Here is a 21,994-nt window from a genome sequence, read left to right on the forward strand (position 1 = left end):
GCTGTTTTTCATAAATTCTGCCTGATGTATTCAAACGATAAAACATGTTAAGAATAACTCAAGAGAAAAGGTTTCACGTTCATTATGATTTCAGTTATTACATCAATTTTACACAATAAAAAATCATAAGTAAAGAGCATATACTGTATAGCAATGGCTGGGTATTTCCCACATTTACTTAGGTTTCTGCAGAAATAAAACTAAAACAAATGATTTTAAAAAATGCCAAAAATATGTGCAAAATCAGGGGTGGGGAACTCCAGGCTTCGGGGCCGGAGCCCTGCATGTTTTCCCGTTTTCTCTCTCAAACACACCTGATTCAAATGATTAGGATTATTTTCAAGCTCCAGCAGAGCTTGTTGATGAGCTAATGGTTTAAATCAGGTGTGTTAGGGAGAGAAAACTGGAAAACATGCAGGACACCGGCCCTCGAGGGCCGGAGTTGCCCACCCCTGTGCTAAATAATAAACAGAAGCCCCCCCCCCATTTAATTAAAATTTTCAACACCCAAAATTAAGTTTTTACAGAGGGCATTTAAGGAACCCACAGGCACAGGTTGTACCTCCCTGTGCTACCGTATTGCAGACACAAATCTGTTCTACGTATACTCCAGTCTAAACTTAGAGTAAGTGAGCCAAGACAGTGTGTTAAATGAAAATAAAGATAACAATAAACACAATAACAAAAAATCACGAAGAACTCATACTCATACTCATATACTAGTACATACTGTACATCACACCAGAGAAAACCAGTGCATTTGTAAAGAACACGTACAGTATAAATATGATTGCAGAAAGTAATACTTTGTAAATAACAATAATAACAACACAGAATAATTTGTTTAGTAATTGAATTATAAGTCCTTACCTATAATTTGAGAGATATCTTAAACATCAGCAGACTCACAAGAATAAAAGCGTCAGAAAAATGGGAAATTAGAGAAAAAACAGGCTACGTAAAGTATCATGTGAATACTACACAACAATTTGAACATACTATGGTATGTTCACATTGTTGATTAATACAGGGCTGTCATGTGATCTGCCATATTGAATGCAGATATAGAAATAGACATTTATGGAAGACAATGTCTGTTGGGAATGTGTGTGTGTTTGTGGGGGTTGTAGTCACACGCACTTTGAATTCATTTATACTTGGGATTTATTTTTATGCATTTGTTCATTAGACTTTTGTTTATCTTACCAACCAAAAATTTTCAATTACTACCCAAATATTTTGGTTTAGATATTCTTTTCAGTGGATTTATTGTGAGTGGTAAATTGAATGGCCCATACATCCGCTTTCCACACCACATGTATGGACAATAAATAAAAATATTTGTCATATTTTACATGTTAAAGAGCCTAATACATGAATATATTTAGATTACCACAACTACACCACTTGAGTCGTAAATAACAGTCCCGATCTAAATCCATTAAAGTGAACTAACACACAAGACATTAGGTTTAGCAGTTTATCCCTGAGCTGAGTGAGCAGGAGCATAAAATACAAACCTCAGTCAAATGTTGTCAAAACATTTATTTATGTCATAAATTCATTTTTAAAAACAAACAAATAAAAGGTGTAATTTACCATTTTATTCAGCCAAAGTTGGTCATGGCGTTTTAAACAACAACAGCAACAACCTCAAAATTTATAGCTCATCATTTCTGTTTGTGGGTTCTTTACAGTAGTCTGAAAAAAAAGCAGGGGAAAAAAAATAAATGTTGGCCAGCAAGTTTAGCAATTGCCTAATACAGTAAATTTATACATAAATTCAGATGCCACAGTAGTAAGGTGATTGGTACATGTAGGTATATGTTACACAAAAAAAGCACATCTAAAAAGGTCAATGTTAATTGTTCTTCAGTACTTGCAAACAATTCCTCTAAAATATTGTTTTTAAGATTATATAGTATTGACACATTGCGAAGCTCTGCTGGCACAGCAATAGAAAAAATTGGCACAATGAATGTCAAGAGAAATTATTTAAAATGTCATTTGTGTCATACAGTGGCAAAACCCAACATGCACTTGAAGTAAATAGTGACTACCGTAATTATCCTGATAGGCAGATAAACAAAAAGCTGAGTCATACGTGTGGTAAATATTGTGTCAGAGAGTTGTGGTACCTGAGATAATGTTGCATAATTCCTTGTGCGCATCCTCTGCGCTGTGACTAAAAAGAGTGATGATCTCATCCTCTAGCTCCTCTACAATGATTTCACACTAAGAAATGCACAAGAGAAGAAAGATATGGCTGAGAGGTAAAAGTACAGGAGCATGGCCATGAGTAAACTCATATGTTTTCGTCGCTGTTTTGAACACAATGGAGGACCACTGTTTACAAGGCTCTGGTCATTCCCTCCTCCCCACTGTTGTCCAAGTGCTCAGCCATTTTGACTGTACTGGTAGTGGCATATGCTGCTTCCTTTCACACAAGCGCCACATGTTTGATTCCTGCTCAGCGATAAAAACTCAGCCAGGTCCAGTCCTCAGCTCAGATGAAAAAAAGTTAGGGTGTATCAGGTTAGGCTTTGAAGATCATAGTTGTGCCAAAAAAAAAAATTGTGCCAGTGACCAAACGGGACTGGCCGAAAGTCACATATTTTGGTTTATCTTTGATTTGGATCTATGTCATTGACGTTAAAGTAATCAATTCAATTAAGATCCTGACCATGACTTAAATACACGCACCAAGTGCCAGGTGATTTGAAAAGAGGTCCACAAACACATTCAAACTTGTTCGTCTTCAAACTTTGCAGAAACTACATATGCACAATATTTGCCCCGACTTTCATTTGCCTTTGAATTGAGTTGTAAATTCAGATAAGCCATTGTTTTGCATTTTGGTTCTTATTGCTGCTGTGCTTGATCAGCATTTTTTCTCCTTCACAAATATGAATTGTATTTGTGAGTATATCCTTCTTAAAGCCATATACAAAGTGCAGTATTAGTGACATTTAATATTATATGGATATAAAGCAAGCCGAATGATGAGTGTTCCACTATTTGACAAAAATAATGATGGCAAAATTGAAGTGCTGACCAAATCATAGTAAGGTGATTATTGCATGTTTTGGTCTCAGTTTGAAAACTGAGACCAAAAAATGCATTAAACACTGAATTAGTTCTTGTATTGATGAATTATTTCTGGTAAGGTTAGATTACTGGCCCTAAATCAACATATCACGTTTTCAGTCTTTAGAATAAGTATAATTTTATCAAAGACGGTCTCCTGATCAAAAAACACACTTATTCATAACAACACTGATTTCCTGATGATGGCAGTTTGTGGTAAGATACAGAAATAATTTAAATAATGTAATTGGTAAAAACAAAAGGCCAATAATAAGTACAACTGTGCAGAGATTCTTCTCTTAAAAAGCAGTAATTTTTTTGTGCCATTAAATTGGTACTTACTCATGGGAGAAATACTTGGGTCTTTTTCAAAACATTACAAAAACATCAAGTCTGGACGTGCGACTTGAGTCCACAAAGCTAATTTCAACCCAAATAGATAATCCATCCCCCAGAAAATTAAATGCAATAGTTTTTATTTCCAACACAGGGTCAATGATAAATCTGACATGTCTAACTAAATCAATTTTAATCGTTAATTTAACCAGAATGCAAAAGAAAACATTAATGGAGACGCTTTTAAAATTCTGATTTGGACAGCTCATTTTTTGTAAGGTCTGAATTATGGTGCATGCAATTGGAACAGTAACCTAATTGAGTACATTAGAACATATGATTTAATTGTTCAAATGCATAAATAAAACCTGCTTTTAAAGAACTATTTTTTTGATATTATTGGAAACATATTCGAAGTTGAATAGTAAACTACCGAACTCTATCAAGATAGTTTATTCAAATCTGTCTTAGTGTTGTATATGGCGGGATCTATCAAAAACGCTTACATAAATGTAGACAACTGTTGCACTTACTGCGTATTTCAAGGCATTGGGAGTTTCAGGACCGTCAAACTGGAAGTTTTTAAGGTCAGGGAAGTCCCCAGAGGACCCAGTGCTCCTAGGCGCAAATCGCCGGTATTGTTTTTGCCCGGTATCAGTGTCCACATGGAGGGCATAGTCACTCATGGAACTGCAAACCTCGTCCAAGAGCTCACTGAGGTGGGTCTCGGAGCGAGCTAGAGGTACCTGGGAAAAAATAAAAAAAAGATTCCTGAATATCATGCTATAAAACTTCCTTTAGCATGACATCGTTTACTTGACAGAATTTCCTTTGATTAAGAAATATCTAGCAAACAAACCAGTTAATGTTTATGCAAAATGCCCACACTCATAAAATGTCAAAATCATACACAACAACCAAGTAAAACTATTATGAATAAATGGAAAAGTCAAAATCCTTTGCCACAGTCTGGCATTTGAAAAACTGAAACAAAGAGAAAAAAGCCTCTTTGAAACCTCCACAGTGTTAAAAGTCCTTTAGAGTGCTCTTGTGTCAGCTGTGTTACACCATAAGACTCGGTAGGTCAACAGTTTGACCTTCTATTTCTGCTTTGTTTTCTTCAACTTCCCTAACAATCCTCAACCTCCAACTCTGACTTTTAACCTGTGCCAATACCTCCGACTACTTCATCTGATCCCCGCTGTCTTTTTCCTCTGCCTCCCTTGGAAGACAAAACAGGGAGCAGCCATGTCTAGACGGGTCAAGACAGGTGCAACGCCCTGACCAGCCCCGGAAGGACATCCGTATCTGGGGATCTGTGGTGATGCGTGGGGGAACAGGAGGTGGGGACCCAGCAATGAAAAGGGCAAAAGAGAGGGAAGCTTTGTTCAACTGACCAAGGTTGGGGGGGAAAAAAAGAAAAAAAAAACACACACAGAGGGGTGCATTTCCTTTGGAGGATGGTCGTCAAAGTAAACGAAAAAGACAGGAGGCCTTAACAGAAAGCAAGTACAGGCTAAAAAGCCAACAGTTTTTCATCAGCTTTTGAGTCCCAAATATCCTCAGCGCCATCTTTAAGTAATTCAACGTAGAAAAGCTTTGCTGTCTTTTCTCATTGAGTTGTGTGGTAATGCGAGATTAACAGAGACGATGGAAATGGTGAAGGAAACGGTCATAGATGAAAAAAACTAGGACATATTCATTTACCCCATGACACCTTTGAATGTGTTTCCTTGCGTGTCATTTGCAGACACTACACGTACTGTAAATTCCATCAAAATCATATATTCATTCATGTGTATTTCCCACTTCTATGTCACTTACTCTAATCAACAAATGCCACTCCGTACTTCTACTTTTAGCAGCAATAGCAAAAACCCTTAAACCAATAGCTAATCCCCCGCCTTTAAGGTCAACCCCACCTCTTCCATATGTGCTTCATTCAGGAGAAATGTGACTCACTCAGAAAAGGATCCCTTGAGGTTGATAACCTTGTGCTCAGGAAGAAGGAAGCTGGAGAAAGAACATAATGTTACAGCATGAGGGCAAAGAGTGAAGGGCAATGGAGGATGTAGGTCACCCCAGCCCATGACGACGAGGTTCATCTGTCAATCATTATCTGCCTGCAAACTGTGTGACACAATTGCATCGTGCCTATGTGTACATTAGTCTGTATTTATCATAGCCTATAATAATTTTCACAATAAGACTGTGAGATACTCTTTTACAAGACCCAGGTTACCGGTGTCAACATTAAATAAAACGTGTGAAGTTGTAATAATTGTTAAGTATTCACCGAAAGGTAAGCACTGAATGAAAAACAAATCATAAGACTATTTATCAACTTCATTACTATCACTTGAAAAAAAGGAAAAAAAAAAGAAAAGCTTTTCCTGTCCAACAACAAAACAAAACGATTTTGGTCTATTGCAGGCCTTAGGCTTGTGTCCGAGTCATTATCATGCCATGCTACAAAATGGTTTTGAATTAAACCCCTTCCTTGCCATTTGCAGCCATTTGAAAAGGAGCTGTCAGTCACAGCGTTGTTTGAAGAAAGAGGTGGCGGGGGGTGCATCGGGGGCAATCGTTTGGGCCAGAGAATAGGCGTCTCAGTGATGCTATCCTCCATTCAATTCCCATTGGGCAGGGTGCCATTATTACACTCCTGTGGACGGGGGCCTTTCAGTTTCATTGTCGTGCTAAAATGGGCCAATAAAGACCCATTACCAAAATAAAAATATTGACTCTAAAGCAGATGGATGTAAAAATAAAGGTGAAAGTAGTTGAGCTTACAAATTTAAATGGTGGACTAAAAAAGCTTAATGGGAGAACTTTACCATGCCCACTTGGTGATGAGTAATTTAGCTGCCTCTGTGATTTTAAATTCAGTTTTTGAAAGGCTCGAACATACTTTATAGCCTACAATTATTTAATGTCAGCGTTTCAAAAATTGGAAGACAGGTGCAACTTATGCAGTCCATAATGCAGTAGTATGACACCTGAGGATATTTTTCACAAGGGGATTTTAATCTGTTGATTTATTTCTTTTAACTAACAATGGGAGTTGGATTTTAAATATTAAATAATTAGCACTGCTTAGTGTGGTATCAAGCAAAAAATGATTTTGGAGAAAGACAAGATATGATAGTAGATCTGCAACTCCAAGTCCCTCCCGGATGACTACGTTTCTCACCCTATCTCTAAGGGAAACTCTGTGGAAGAAACACAGTTCGACCACTTGTACCCGGGATGTAGTTGTTTCGGTCACAACCCACAGCTCTTGACCATAGGTGAGGGTGTAAAGGTAAATTGACTAACAAATAGAGAGCTTCGCCTTTCGGCTCTTCTCCTTCTTTACCAGGACAGACCGATAACAAACTCCACTTTACAGGAGAGGCTCCAATGACCCACCTACCAATTTCCCATTTCGTCCTACCTTCACTCGTGAGCAAGACCCCAAGATAGCGGAACTCAGTTCTTGGGGCAGGACCAAATTCCCGATTCGGAGAGGGCACTGCACCCTTTTCCAACTGAGAACCATGATCTCACATTCGGAGGTGCTGATCTTCAAAAGCCGCTGTGAATAGCTCCAGTTAGTTCATGGCCTGAAGAAGCCAATAAGCACCGAATCATCTGGAAAACATAGAGATGCATTGCTGAGACTGCCAAACCAGACTCTCTCAAGGCTTTGGCTGCACCTGGAAATCCTGTTCATAAAGGTAAAAAACATGATTGGCGACAAACTGTAATCTTGATGGAGTATATTGATAACTGGAAAGAAATCTTAGTTACTGTTGGCAATGCAAGACCAAACTCTGATATTGCTTTTACAAGGATCTAACAGCCCATATCAAGGGGTTTATTACATCATACTCCTAAAGCACCCAACACAGAAATCCACAAGGGACATCGTTATTGCCTTCTCCAAGTTCATAAAACATATGTACAGTAGACTGTTTGGGCAAACTCCCATGCACCATTGCGGATGTAGAGCTGGTCCATTGTTCCATGGTAGGAAAACCACACTGCTCCTTTTGAATTCAATGTCCCAGTCCCCTTTTTTAAATAGGGGGACAACCACCCCAGTCAGCCAGTGAAGAGGCAATGTCCATGTGATGATGGACAGGCGTATTAACAAGGACAGTCCCACAAGATCCTGAGCCTTTAGGAACTCTGGGCAGATCTCATCTTCCCCAGGGGCCATACCAATGAGAATCAGTTTAACCATTTTGGTGACTTTGACCCCAGGAAAGCCTACCTCAGAGTTTCCAAACTCTGCTTCTTCACAGGAAAAAGGTTTGAGAATTGCAGCAATGACAGGTACCAACGACCTTAGGGCCACAATTCCGATCACTCTCAATAACGGAGGTGTGGAGCATGGTGAAATCAGACCCCCTTCCACCAGGTCAGAGAAATTATGCCAGGTGGGAGTTAAAATTCCTACTGGCAGGGGACTCTGCTAGACGTACTAAGCAAATCCTCATGATATGTTTGGGCCTACCAGTTTAGATTGGCCACCATCGAAGCCAACACACCACCAGATGGTTGATTAGTTGACAGTTCTGTCCCTTTCTTCACCTGAGTTTCCAAAACATGCAGCCGGAATCCAACAATACGACCACAAAGTCAGTCGTCAAAATGCAGTCTAGGGTGTGCTGGTGCCAAGTGCATATGTATATGGACACCCTTATTTTTGAGCATTGTGTTATAGACAATACATGATGAAATCCATAGCAAAGCATCGCTCTGGTTCAGATCACAGAGGCCATTCGTCCCAGTCACGCCGCTCCAGGTCTCACTGTCATTGCTCAGGTGAGCATTGAAGTCAGACAGAAGAACGGAGTCCCCAGAGGGACTTTCCTGCACACCTAACAGGGACTCCAAAAACGTTGGGTAATCTGAACTGCTGTTTGGTACATAGGAACAAACAACAGTCAGGACCCATTCTCCTACCCAAAGGCGGAGGAAGGCTACGCTCTCGTGAACCCCAGTATACAGGCACCAAGCCAAGGTGCAATAAGTATGAAGGGTCTGTGGGCTGTGCTTTGTCAAGTCCCTCACTGAGGAGAGAACACTATGCCTACAGTAAAGCATGGAGGAGGCTCTGTTATATTCTGAGTGTGTTTTGCTACATCTGGCATCGAGTGTATTGAATCTGTGAAGAGTAAATGACATCAACACTATCAAGGTATTTCAGTCAAAGATCATGCAACAGGAAAATTACAAAAAATAGACAGCGATGACAACCCACAAATGGCAAAGAGCAAAACCTTTGACTACTTACTCTAAGAGCATTACAATTTGGGGGGAAATTCCTCTTCTGAAAAAAAAAAAAAAAATATATATATATATATATATATATATATATATATATATATATATATATATATATATAAAATTGTAATTATAATTTCCATATATGGAAAATATGGCATGCATGTGGGAAACTATTATGGCATGCATGTACAGAACCGCAGCCTGGTGGGGAATGTAATGTCTAATTAGTTTAAAGCAGTTGGCTGTAGTGGCTGACGAGTGTCCGCGAATGTAGCAGATCTTTTGAGCTCCTAAAGGATTTGTTCAAGATCGTCAAAGTGAAAAACAACCTAGTTATGACCTCTGACGATCTTGAATGAACCCTGATGAAGATCAAAAGAGCAGATACTTTTGCAGAATCTCTCCAGCGTTGGCCCAGTTGTCCCAGTTTAAGGGCTCTTTTTTCATTCATATTTTTTTCTGTTATTTTCCTGTTGGACAAAGAAGTATAAAATAAGTGAAATGTGGCTACCTGTGACGAGAATCTATCTTGAAAACGTCCTTATTGTCACTGTGGCTTTACTTAAATGGGAGCCGCATTTGTTCTCAGACGCAGCCAAAAGTGATGACATGTCCACTACAGCTTTTTGTCACTAAACAGAGGAGACTGAGAGAGTGCGGAAAAAAAAAAAAACTCACACTCAAAACACAACTCTACAGAAAAATTCTTGACTTGTTTTATTAACGCCTTACTTTGATTATTTTTAAGAAAGGGCCAAGCTGAAAGGATAAATACAGATAATAAAATGGGACAAAATGGAATGGAAAAGCGCTATAAGGGAATGGACAATGAATAAAATTGGAAGTACAATGCTGCAACAAGAAATTAAGAAGGTGTTAAACACTGCAGCTGCTTCTCACCATGGAGGAGTGTGGGAGTGCTTAATTCGGCCCACCAGAAAGCTCTTTGATGCTACCTTACAGACACAAAGTTAGGATGAGGGAAGTCTCCAAATGTTTATGGACAGGATGAAAACTATAATTAACAGCCACCTGTTACAGAACTAAATGATTTGGTGGTGCTCATCTGCTTCCACTCAAGATTTGGCCATCCGTACCTGTGGAGCATTTCCAAAAAGAGGAACTCTATGCTCGGTGGAGACTGAGGCAGTTCTAGTACAGGGCTGAACTATTTTGGAAACTGGCGAAAAAGTATCTGCCTGGACTCCCACTAGACCAGAAGTGATCTTGAGTGGCCAGAAACTTTGTGCCAGGAGACAAATTTTTGTCGATGACACCATCAAAATATTCATGGGTCATGAGCAGGATCACTGATACTATGAGATGAGCATGGATTGGCTTGTGGGGTTAGCACGAGAAAGTAAATAACGCAGAAGCTGACAATCATACATTAATCTTTACTAGCAATACAATATTAAACTAGTTTCAAAAAGAAAGAACAGTATCGTTCAAACAAAGATAAAAACATTGAAATTGACAAAAGAGAGAGCTTCTGTCTCAAAAGTGCTATTTAAATCCAAGCAATGCATGAGAAAAAAAAGTCAATAACACTCAGAAATAAAGTACCGTATTTTTCGCACTATTAGGCGCTCCTAAAAGCCTTGTTTTTTTAAAAGCTGATGGTGCGCCTTATAATCAGGTGCACCTTATATATGGATCGATATTGAGATTGGAAGATGGGAAATGAACTCAAAGTAAGCTTTACCTGTGTCTTTTGTGTGTTTACAGTTGAACAAGGTTGGTCATACTGACATTGAGTTATTATGCTATTGAGAGTTTAGAGTTATTATTTGAGTTATTATTGTTATTACTTTGAGTATTACTATATTGTGATTGAAAAAGTTTTAAAATATGTCATTAATTGAGGGTGCGCCTTATTGTGCGGAAAATACGATAGTAAAAAAAATGAGAAATGCTGAAGCGCCCCCCTTCATGAATGCAATCCATGAAGACAAGGGAAATTGTAAAAATATCTGAAACCAGTTGGAACTGACAGCAGAGGAACACAAGAAAGTAAATTTCAACTGCAAATAAATGACACTCTGACTGAAAGCCAAATTCAAATAGCTTCTGCTCTTAATAATACACATTTTGGTGAGACAATTAAAGTTCTAATTTCTCTTATATTCAATCTAAAGAAGGTTCAGAGTCAAAAGTTGTCAAAATCATAGACTTAAAAATTCTTAAGTAGCCTTAAAAATGTAAATCGACTTAAACACTTTAAAGCTAGATAAAGAGACACTTTCTGGTTGCACTACTAAAATAATGAATGCATTATTCAGACAGACTCTTCAGGATTGGAAGTTGGCTGCAGTTGCACCAGTTTTTAAGTCAGGAAATGTGTGTGGCCACACACTACAGGCCATTTACCAGTCTACCTGTGGTGTCCATTCTATCAGTTGCTTTTTTCTCCATCCATCCATCCATCCATCCATCCATCCATCCATCCATCCATCCATCCATCCATCCATCCATCCATCCATCCGTGTTGTTCAGTCATCATTTTGGACCTTATTTTCTGTTATTCAGTCACATTTCAGGACCATATGTGTCACTGTGTAAGCACACCATTGTACATCCTCTCATTCTCAATGCATGACTTCCCACCGGTCGCTATGAGATCAGCTTGCCTTCAAACTAAGTTCAATGTCTTTGGAAATCTTGAATGTGTCATTGTTAAAGCAGGCAGGTTTAACTTTTGTGTAACAGAGCAACCCCATGGCCCCAGGAAGTCCTACTGTGAAGAGGCCAAAGAGCAGAGACTTAAAACCAGCAAATCTTTCTCTCTGATGGCATCTAAGCTGTGACATCCCTCCCTCTCTGATTCACACTAGGTCAAAAGCTGCTAAAAAGGAGAGAGCTGTGAGGGCATGGGATCAAGGTTTGGCTTCTTCTGTGGTTCAGTACCATTTGACTGACTAAACGACAGGTGGAAGAGTGTGTCAACAAAGGGCAAGGGAGGAGCTCATCTCTGAGTGAACTAAACTGTTCCTCCCTGTTGAGTAGAATGGTAATATCTCCGCACTTAATTTCCTTGATGACGATGACGTTTGGTAGAAGTTTTTGAATTGATATTTCAGATGGCTCGCATTAAGAGTGTGTACATTTTTTTTTTTTAATTGGATTGCAAAAGTCTAAATCAGCATTGACAGCGACAGCATCAAAAAGATCTGTTCACTACACTTCTCAGTCAGAAACAAACACGTTTTAAAGGTTTTGTCAAAATGATTCTTGGCTTGAATAATACAGAACTTGACAACTTAACGAAGGAACTACAATTCATGCAGTATAAAATCGAAGACCTTAAAACAAGCCCCGCAAACAAACGGAAGACTCTTCACGAGATACGACTTCAAGTCTGTGTGCAAATCCCTTGTGTGGATTGTCACCTGTGGGTACGAGTCACCTTTCCTGTGGGTTGAGTTACATAATGCAAATTGATATGATGTCACGCCAAGCTAAGAGGGAAAGTAAGTCAATCCGTGAGTCATCCCCTACGAATGCCAGTAATGGCAAGGAAACAGAGCTTTCAATGGCTCATCATGCTTAAACGTTAAGGATAATGTATGTGCATTTTTAGTGATGGTCAAATGAAGCTTTTGTGCAGCTTTTGTGGCCATTTGGGGACAAAGTGCTTAGAAAACAAGGCTCTTGATAACATACTGAATGTCCAATTTCTAATTGATTTCATATTAATATTTTTCAAATGACACATTTTTGAAGTTATTTTAGCAAACCTATAAACACATTTCCACAATTCAAAAATGCAGAACAAAAAAAGAAACAAAAGAACTTGTCAGTATATGTTACAGTTCAGTGAGGTTAATATCTTCAAATTATTTAAATCACTTGCAGCCCTTGAATCATATCAACCTTTCCTGATTTACAACAGCTTCTGAATATTATAACAAAGCTGGTTATGGAATACCTAGTGCATTAATTGAGCTGTTTTAGATTCAACTATATCATAAAATTTGAGACTATTGAATTTGATTAACAATTGTTGGCTGACTCAGTATATTCTGATAGTTAATCATTTGTATGGCTTTTTTCTGGAGCTTGTACACAGGCTGAGTGTTTGTGTTTTCCCAGATATCTCCAAGCAAAAAGTCAAGTATGGCAGTATTAATGAGCAGTCTAATGTGTATAAAGACTTTTTACGAAAACTTTGGTTTTAAAGAGAATACCTATAGTTTTCTTTCTTTATATCTGTATTTCTGTATATCTTTCTTTTAACATTCTCTATATGTGCTTTCCAGCATAATTTTTAATCAATTATAACAGCATTAAATTTTAGCTCATTTACTCTTTCTGTATCAGTTGATTCTACTAAATTTGACTGGGTATATTCTTTGTCACATAGATTTGAAGTCACGGCTTGCAAGCAATAGAATTATCCATAGATGTTACAACATTTTTTTACAACTCTGAGGACAATTGTTAGTTGACATCACAATTTTGCATTTTCTAACTCGAACCCACAGAAAACGAGATTTGTACCAACGGGCAGCAATCCACACAAGAGGTTTGTACACAGATGTCGTGTCTAGTGAAGAGCATAAGAGTAAGTTAGAGTTTTATTAAAAAGACTGCACTTGCAAGTTTTCGATTTGTTGTCATGAATAAAATAAACCGCACAGAAATTCCAATTCCAATTGGAACTTTTCACAATAAACAGGAGGAACAAGAGAAGAGGCAGTACCACGATCTATGCTACAAAAAGATTAATATGAGTATGGCATTATTGTAAACTACAAAAATACAAAACCTTTCATATATTGTATACAGTATTTCATATATTCTCAACTTGTCTTTCAAAACTGGGGTCCATTCCAGAAAGCAGGTAAAACAAACTCTGAGTTTAACCCTGAGCTCTGAGTTGACTTACAAGAGAACAAGAGAAGAGGCAGTACCACATTCTATGCTACACAAAGATTAATATGAGTATGACATTATTGTAAACTACAAAAATACAAAACCTTTCATATATTGTATACAGTATTTCATATATTTTCAACTTTGTCTTTCAAAACTGGGGTCCATTCCAGAAAGCAGGTAAAACAAACTCTGAGTTTAACCCTGAACTCTGAGTTGACTTACCCCGAGATGGGGAAACTCTTGAGTTTTCGGTTCCAGAACTGCTGATCTGCGTTAATTCAATCAACTCTGAGTATGTTCAGCCTGAATTAAGCGCATGCATGATGACAATAAAAAGCCATTATCAATGGAGGACTGAAACTATGAGTCACTATGGCAAATGAGACCAAAAAACTTATTTCACACCACCAGAACTGGAAGTACTAGTGTATACTTATAGTGCGTACTTATAGTGAATATGAACAGATATTTAAAAAAAAATAAGCAACACTGCTGCAGCGGATAAGGAGGGACAATCAGCGTGGTAGACAATTTCTGCCCGACTCAAAGCATACTAGTAAGTTAAAGCAGTATTCATTTAACATTTAATCACACTGTCATATAATATTACTGGTGAAAACAGTGATGTTCAGGTATAAATGTTATTGTCATTTGGGTTCAATCTCACAGGCTTAAAGCGCACTTGGCGGCAAATGAAAATTAAATATAAAAACATAATTCAAACAGGTGAGGAGCAGAGGCCCTTGATTGTATATAGTAAATATGATTGATGAAAATGAAATATAAAAACATAATTCAAACAGGTGAGGAGCAGAGGCCCTTGATAGTATATAGTAAATATATTTGATGAAAATGAAATATAAAAACAAAATTCAAACAGGTGAGGAGCAGAGGCCCTTGATTGTATATAGTAAATATATTTAACATATTAAACAGTCACATACGTATCATTCAGTGGCCATTTCAACGTGTTGTAGCTGTGTCCAGTTTAGATTAGCAGGTGAGTTCTACTCAACCAACAGAAAGAAGGCAGAGGATTAGGAATAAAATGGGAAATATTGTATTTTATTATGCTGATTATGCTTATATGTCTTTATGCTGATGTGAGCCAACTGCGTGTGGGCATGTCTAATAAAAACCCCATGGAGTTGGGGGCAGTTGAATCTGATGGTGTGAAAGAGAAGTCAAGTCTAAACATCTGTTCTTTTTCTACTTTTTCCCTTGTCTTGACACCTGTAATTTGTGTCACCAATATTATAAAGAAAACTACCATTTGCAAAAAAAAAAAAATATATAAAGCGCATAATTTACTCTGAAATCAAAGCACAGCCACGGTGTGTAAGATTACAAATGTGGGGCCGCAGAATTTTGGTCAGATAAATGATGGAGTTAGATGAAAAACAGTAATGTTCAATTAAATATTCGTCTGGCAAGGACAAAATATTGAACTATGGTCGGAAAACTCTCTTGACGCAAGGCTCTGTGGACTAATTCCGCTTCAGTATCAACGGGATTTTGGATAAACGGACACCCCATGTTTCTCAGATCAACAGGAGGTAGGAGCCAGGGCTTAAACTCAGAGATTATTTGATAAAACCTGACAGCGAGCAGATTAGGTTCACAGAGTAAGTTACGCAGTAACAGACTCAGAATTTAAGTTACCTGTTCCAGAAGCAGACCCCAGGTATCCCATTGAAAATGAAAACAGCATACAGCAACAGATATTCTGATTAATATGAGTGATATATGAGATTTACAAAAATGCGAGTATAAATCTATTGTTGACTTTAGTGGTGTGTGTTATTAAAATGACAAATTTATAGTACTTTTACAGGCATTTCTAAATTTTTAATTGAGTAACTGCAGGGGGGGGGGCTGCTCTTGCTCCTCCTTGTCATCCATTCAAACATGTAAGTAGTACAGGAAAAGGAAGGATGCTTTTAACCACTTTTCGCATCAGTGTATTTTACCTTTTTGTCTTTCATGGTTCCATCTGGATTGAGTCTAAAGCTGCCAACATTAATCATTTTCTTTGGGTCCACCTGGTCAATTGAGTGATTCAATTCATCGACAATTGCACGGCAAGCTGAAAGACACAGGTTAAGAATTTGGCTGTCATAAATCTTCAGAGTACAATTCACATTATACAGTATTGAAATACTGTACCTCTTAGGGATGAGTGGCATGAAAACAGTTTTAAAAAATGTGTCTTCGTTAGCTGAATCTATCTAATGTGTAATCTAATCTAATCTAATGTGACATGACAACGACATTGACCAATGAGGGCAGGATGGATATATATATATATATATATATATATATATATATATATATATATATATATATATATATATATATATATATATAAATACAGATTCATTGCGCAATGGGTGAATTGATTCTGTTTAACAGTACCTTATAGCAGAGGGTGGGGAGGGACAGGACAGGGAGATTGATTATATTACATGTTTACCAATGTGGGATCTTCAAAATTAGCTGCTCGCTTGAGATTTATTTTGTTTTGCAAACGTTTTTACATTGTTACCAAACTAATGGCGCATCCTAAACACAGTTGCATTTTTAAATTAAGGGCACATCCTAGACACAGTTGCATTCTATATTACAGTAATTACGGTAATCCATGTCAACTCACTGGCCATGCTTGCAAGTTTGTGCCCACGCATGCGTAAAATGTCAGAGGGGTTTTAAGAGGGGTAAAATGTCACAGAGGTATTTTGAAGATGGTTTTGAGCAGCGACGCAACATAAAAGCATAGTCCAAATAAATAAAAAAAAAATAAATGAATCAGAAAGCACCAGTGCACTGTACAGCTTTCAAGACAGAAAAGTGTCTCACTGAGATAATTTTGCGCACTGCTCACCTAGCAAGAAATGTTTTTATCGCACAATTCAAAATCCATAAGATACTCTGGGAGTTGATGTGAAAAAAATGTTGGATATTACATTTGTTTCATAAAACATTAAAATTTGTAAGAATAATGTCTTAAATACTTTAAGTCAAATTGTGATCAAAAGTGGACTTGCACAAAAAGTTACTACACTTACATACAGCAGCAGCTGTATACACCAAATGTCTGACCCTGCGGTTCTTCTCGTACTGAGCAGGATTGCTAATGTGCCAACACATTATCAGTAGGGTAAAACTAGCCTGTCTCACGACGACGGCATGTATGATGTAACAGAATTTACATTATACTTGAAGTTGTTGACATAAATCCAATGGGGCGTAGAAATATGTGTATAGTGTGAGTAACTTACCAGAACAGTAAAGTGTCCAGTCTCTCTTTGCTTGGTAGCAGCGGATGAAGAGAAACATCATCACAGTCATCTGAAGAATCCATCGGCCCATGATGTGAACCTGGAGAGAGGGCATCCTAGATTTACGGCACATTCGGAAATTCATTTTGACATTCGACACTACTTTCGGAGAGAAGTAAGAGGAGCGTATGCTCCTCTTTCTTTAATTTTAGCATGTAGCTTGTATTCTAAACCATTGGGTCTCAAATGGGGTAACAAATACACGAGGGGACATGAATGCACTTTCAGAGGACAAGTGAGATTTTAATAGGTTTTTAACAGACTTGTCAGCAAATATAATTTAATGCTGGGACATTAGATAACAATTTTAAAAATAATTGGAACATGAAGCAATTTATATGTGAAATTGATTCACAGCCTTTATTTTATTAAGTTTTACGGAGGTGGGCATTGTCGTTGGTGATGCATTATTCCAGTAGGCAAGCGAAAAATAAAACAGATGATGTTACTCGCGATATCTTCTAGAATTGCTCAATAAAATGTGCTTTGAGATACAGCACTTTGTTTTAACTTCTTTTTTCATGCAAAAACGGTGGTTCTAGACTACGGGTCACCAGCATGGAGCCCACGGGCACTGGGTAGCCCCGAGTATCACATGAATAGCCCACACACCTGCTCTGCAAATAGTTTATAAGTCGTAGAACATTGTGATTTTCTAGGAATGATGACCACAGTGAAAAGGCATTGATTTTGTAATTGTAATTGTAAAGTGTAATTGCAATAATATAAGAAAGTTTTTTTTTTGTTTTTTAATTTGAGGCACTTTGATGCCCTTATTTTTTTCTGTTCTCAACTAAGCTGTAGCCGGAATAAACGCTTTAAAAATAATTCACAGTTGTTGAAAGTTAATTTACTGTCCTACAATCTGGCTCATTGAGTGAGGTGATTATAAAAAGTGCCACATCACAGGTAATTTAATTTAAATATTTCAATCTTAAACATTATACAAAAAAGCATGACAATTTATATTCTTACATTCAACAAACTAGTCATTTTTCTAAAGTGAGAGGTGGTGGAAAATAAAATCAAAACTGATATTTACAAGGAAACAATTGTGTAGTTCAGGGGTGGGCAATTCCAGGCCTCGGGCGGTGTCCTGCCACTTTTCCCGTTTTCTCTCTCAAACACACCTGATTCAAATGATTAGTATTATTTTCAAGCTCCAGCAGAGCTTGTTGATGAGCTAATGGTTTAAATCAGGTGTGTTAGGAGAGAAAACTGGAAAACATGTGGGGCATGACTGGCAGTCAATACAGGTCAGCACTGATATTATAATACATTAATAGCTCCTTGATTGCAGTGATATCTCTAAACGAAGAGTAAATGACCCCAGCCGGATAGAAACATATACAAATACGTATATATACATATATATGCATTGCATGCATGCATGATGCATTGTTACAACGAGACAGATTCACTAAAGAAGTGCGTGGGGTTTTCATAGTGCAAAGCAATTAAAAATGGACCAATGACATAGAATCCAATTCATAAAGCAGGTGCAAATAGCAAAATGTGTCTCAGTGAGCCGGTCCTACTTACGCGTATTAAATAAGCTAACAAGCATACACAGTTGGAAGAGAAATTGCCATCCTCTATGCAAGCCTCAGTGGTAAACAGCATATAATTCTGTGACACAAATAGTGAAAAGCTGTTTTGTGGGAGAAATTAACGCAAGTTCAAAGTTGGTGTTTAAGTGATGCGCTCCTAATGGAACTTCGCATAACGCATGAGAACAAATTGAAAATAAATAAATAAAACCTTACAAAATAAGATTAAAGGGAACAAATTGAAAATAAATTAATTAATTAATTAATAAATACATTAATTAATTAATTCAACTAATCTTACAAAATAAAATTAAAACGTCACTATGTATGGCCCACATCAATCTCTTCAGTCTTCCGCTGAACTGGCTAATGATCTGATTATTTGAATCGGTTATGTTGGAGACAGGAACCTGGATGTAGGATTACCGGCCATCGAGGACGGCGTTTTGGACACCCCTGACTTGCTCCACAGAAACGCATTGTACGTTTTGTCTCAACAATTTACGGCCGTGACCGTAACACAAAGTCAAACTTTCGATAAATTCCATTGGAGTTTAGCGAGTTACCAGATCTAGTGACAACAGTCTTACAGCAGGCTAGTAGCAGTTTCTGATCTAATAAAAGTAGTGTTAAAATATCAACAAAGAACTGTCATGAATTGCGTTTTCGAATTTTACCTGCTTTGGCACAAAAATGTCAAAACAACTGCCGATTGTCTCAGGGTTCATTCACCCAAAGCCGCACCTGCGTGACTTCTGAATATATTTCAAAACAAAAGAAATGTGGAAACTGAAAAAACGTCTTTTTTGTCACTACTTCAGAAAATTACCACCCAAACAAGGTAAAAGAGAATTTCGAGTCTGTAAAGTACTTTATGGTATTAGTATATTTCTTTGCGTCAATACAAAAGAATTGCTCGCTATTTTGAAGGCAATAAGGCACATTCACCAACCCTTACGATACCTACTTCCGTCTAGTTTACTGGGTGATGTTGACGTCACTGTAGAGACAAGCTTGGCTGCAGTGTGGCCACGTTACGTTAAACAGAAGCTCGTCAACCAATCATGGTCAACACGGAAAGTTCTTAAAGAGATCTTTGAAAGAATGAACGTTATCAGTTCACAACCAAAAAATATTTCAGCTTCCCAAGTTCATGAAACGTATTTTATAGTAAGAGAAAGGAGATTCTTTTTTCTTTTAATTATAGTATGTTTATTAACACTTTAATTTAAAATGTAGGCTATAGGTATATAGGTAGGCTATAGATATATATATATATATATATATATATATATATATATATATATATATATATATATATATATATATATATATATATATATATATATACCATATATATATATATATATATATATATACCATATATATATATATATATATATATATATATATATATATATATATATATATATACCATATATATATATATATATATATATATATATATATATATATATATATATATATATATATATATATATATATATATATATATATATATATACATATATATATATATATATACATATATATATATATATATACATATATATATATATATATATATATATATATATATATATATATACATATATATATATATATATATATATATATATATATATATATATATATATATATATATATATACCATATATATACCACATATATACCATATATATACCATATATATACCATATATATATATATATATATATATATATATATATATATATATATATATATATATATATCCATATATATGTGTGTGCGTGTGTGTGCGTGCATGTGTGTGTGTGCGTGTGTGGGTGTGTGTGTGTATGTGTAAGTATATATCTTACAAATAATGACCATTACTTTCATTTTGAAGATTGTGCTTTTCCTCATGTAAATTATAAATATCTGATTAGGTTTTCCTCTGTTCATACATTGTGTATGTCATTTTTCTTGACTGGGTTTGATCTTAAAAATGTTTGATTTTGAGCACTACTTGAGCTGCTTTAGTGAATTGAATGGAAGATTTTAGGAAGGGTTTCTTTGTGATAAAAAAAAAACTGTAGTATTGACCTAAACACTACGAACAGTAATCGCCTGAAATCTGTAGCCATTTGATAGAGGCCAGGAAAAGAATGATGAAAAAAAGAACTCCATGTTGACCTTTTACTAGGCTACAAGACAAATGACAAGCATCTGTATGGGCAGTAGTGAGCGCAAAAGGTTGCAGTTGTTCTAAATGAGAACAAGGTCATATGAATATACCAGCAGCTTTCGATGGACAAATAGATAAACATGCCTATGTGAGCGTTTTTAGCAAAGAATGAATGACAAAACGTTGTATCACAATAATATTCCAAACAATACAATACATAGAGTAAACCCCAAAAGTCTTTTGGGGGTTTTATCTAGCATTGATGCTTGCTTACATTTTTCATGTACAAAAGCCATAGCACATTCATTGAGAGGGTTACAGGTTAGTTGTTACAACCACTTATTTCCTTTTAGTTTTTTCAGGTTTTCTAACAGTCAACTGTATATCAGAGTTTTCTGTATATCAGAATTTTCAGTGTTAAGACTGATGCCATCTAAATGGTAAGACTGCCTTCTAATGCCTTCTAAATATTTGTTTTCCATAACATAAGTTAAATGGACAGCATAAAAAGACGTTGGATATAATGGTTATACCACAACTACCTTAAAGGGACATTGAACAAAAAAAAAAAAAATACAATATTCATTTTAAAAACTCACTCTGAATATAAATAGCATGCAAAAAAAACGTGTTCATCTCAACAATTTTTTTCATACATATAACTATAGTTAACGTCACCAGAAGATGACTGAAAACAATAAAGAAACGGACAAGGCAATGCCACCATGGGCGCCGAAGGAATTGAACCGGAGCTTCGACAACTTGCTCCTCTATGTTGGACTATGGTGTCTTTCGACCCATCAAATGACTCATCACTCATAAATTATTTTTTTGTCGTTTGCCAGTTAAGATCACAAACACTGCTGGTGCAAATGTGTATCCTTGTAGCATATATAATTTGATGCAAACAGTCCATACTTTCCAGAAAAGGTCAGGCAAGGTGCAACAGTTCAGGATGAGAGAAGCTGCTTCAGCAGAGCTGTCCCCTGATGTTGCAGGGCAAGCCCCCCTCTGCTGATGTGATTGATAAAAGGTCCCTAGATATTTATAAATTTACTATGAGCATTATAGATACAATACCGGACCTCTTCAAGATATAAAGATGCAATCACGTAATTCAACCATTTATAAAAATTAGAGTGTGTGGTGGAATTCCATTCTCTCAAAGTGGGAACATATATGACAGAGTATGGACTGAACAAACAAGTATCACTTCTAGTGTTGTGAGCTTTCTTGCATATGACACTGTACATTTAGAAAATCTCAGACCAAAAAGTTTTAAGCAAGAAAAGAAAAAAATGCCATAATGTGCCATCACACTGTTATGAATAACCGCGGAACCCGAGCGGATTCAGGAC

The 21,994-nt window shown here is 36.7% G+C and overlaps 1 protein-coding gene across 1 annotated transcript; it reads right to left on the reverse strand.

Moving 5' to 3' along the window:
* Positions 1–1,530: 1,530 nt before the first annotated feature.
* On the reverse strand, positions 1,531–19,352 carry cnpy1 (canopy FGF signaling regulator 1). The gene is made up of 6 exons (XM_088430469.1): positions 19,144–19,352; positions 16,857–16,956; positions 15,549–15,664; positions 3,957–4,169; positions 2,139–2,235; positions 1,531–1,701 (listed from the first exon to the last, which is right to left on the reverse strand). Exons 1-6 carry the CDS (start codon positions 19,192–19,194, stop codon positions 1,661–1,663), a joined length of 618 nt encoding a protein of 205 aa, XP_088286595.1. The 5' UTR covers positions 19,195–19,352; the 3' UTR covers positions 1,531–1,660.
* Between the last annotated feature and the right edge of the window lie 2,642 nt (positions 19,353–21,994).

Source organism: Hippichthys cyanospilos, chromosome 12 (genome assembly GCF_059441005.1).
Source record: "Hippichthys cyanospilos isolate Australia breed blue-spotted pipefish chromosome 12, RoL_Hcya_1.0, whole genome shotgun sequence".
Taxonomy (NCBI): Eukaryota; Metazoa; Chordata; class Actinopteri; order Syngnathiformes; family Syngnathidae; genus Hippichthys; species Hippichthys cyanospilos.

Coding starts and splice junctions, on each gene's coding strand:
- cnpy1 (XM_088430469.1), bottom strand. CDS start 19,194: ATGAACCCTGAGACAATCGGCAGTTGTTTTGACATTTTTGTGCCAAAG. Junction 15,665..16,856: donor CTGGACACTTTACTGTTCTG/GTAAGTTACTCA, acceptor TGTGTCTTTCAG/CTTGCCGTGCAATTGTCGAT. Junction 2,236..3,956: donor CCAATGCCTTGAAATACGCA/GTAAGTGCAACA, acceptor TGCATTTCTTAG/TGTGAAATCATTGTAGAGGA.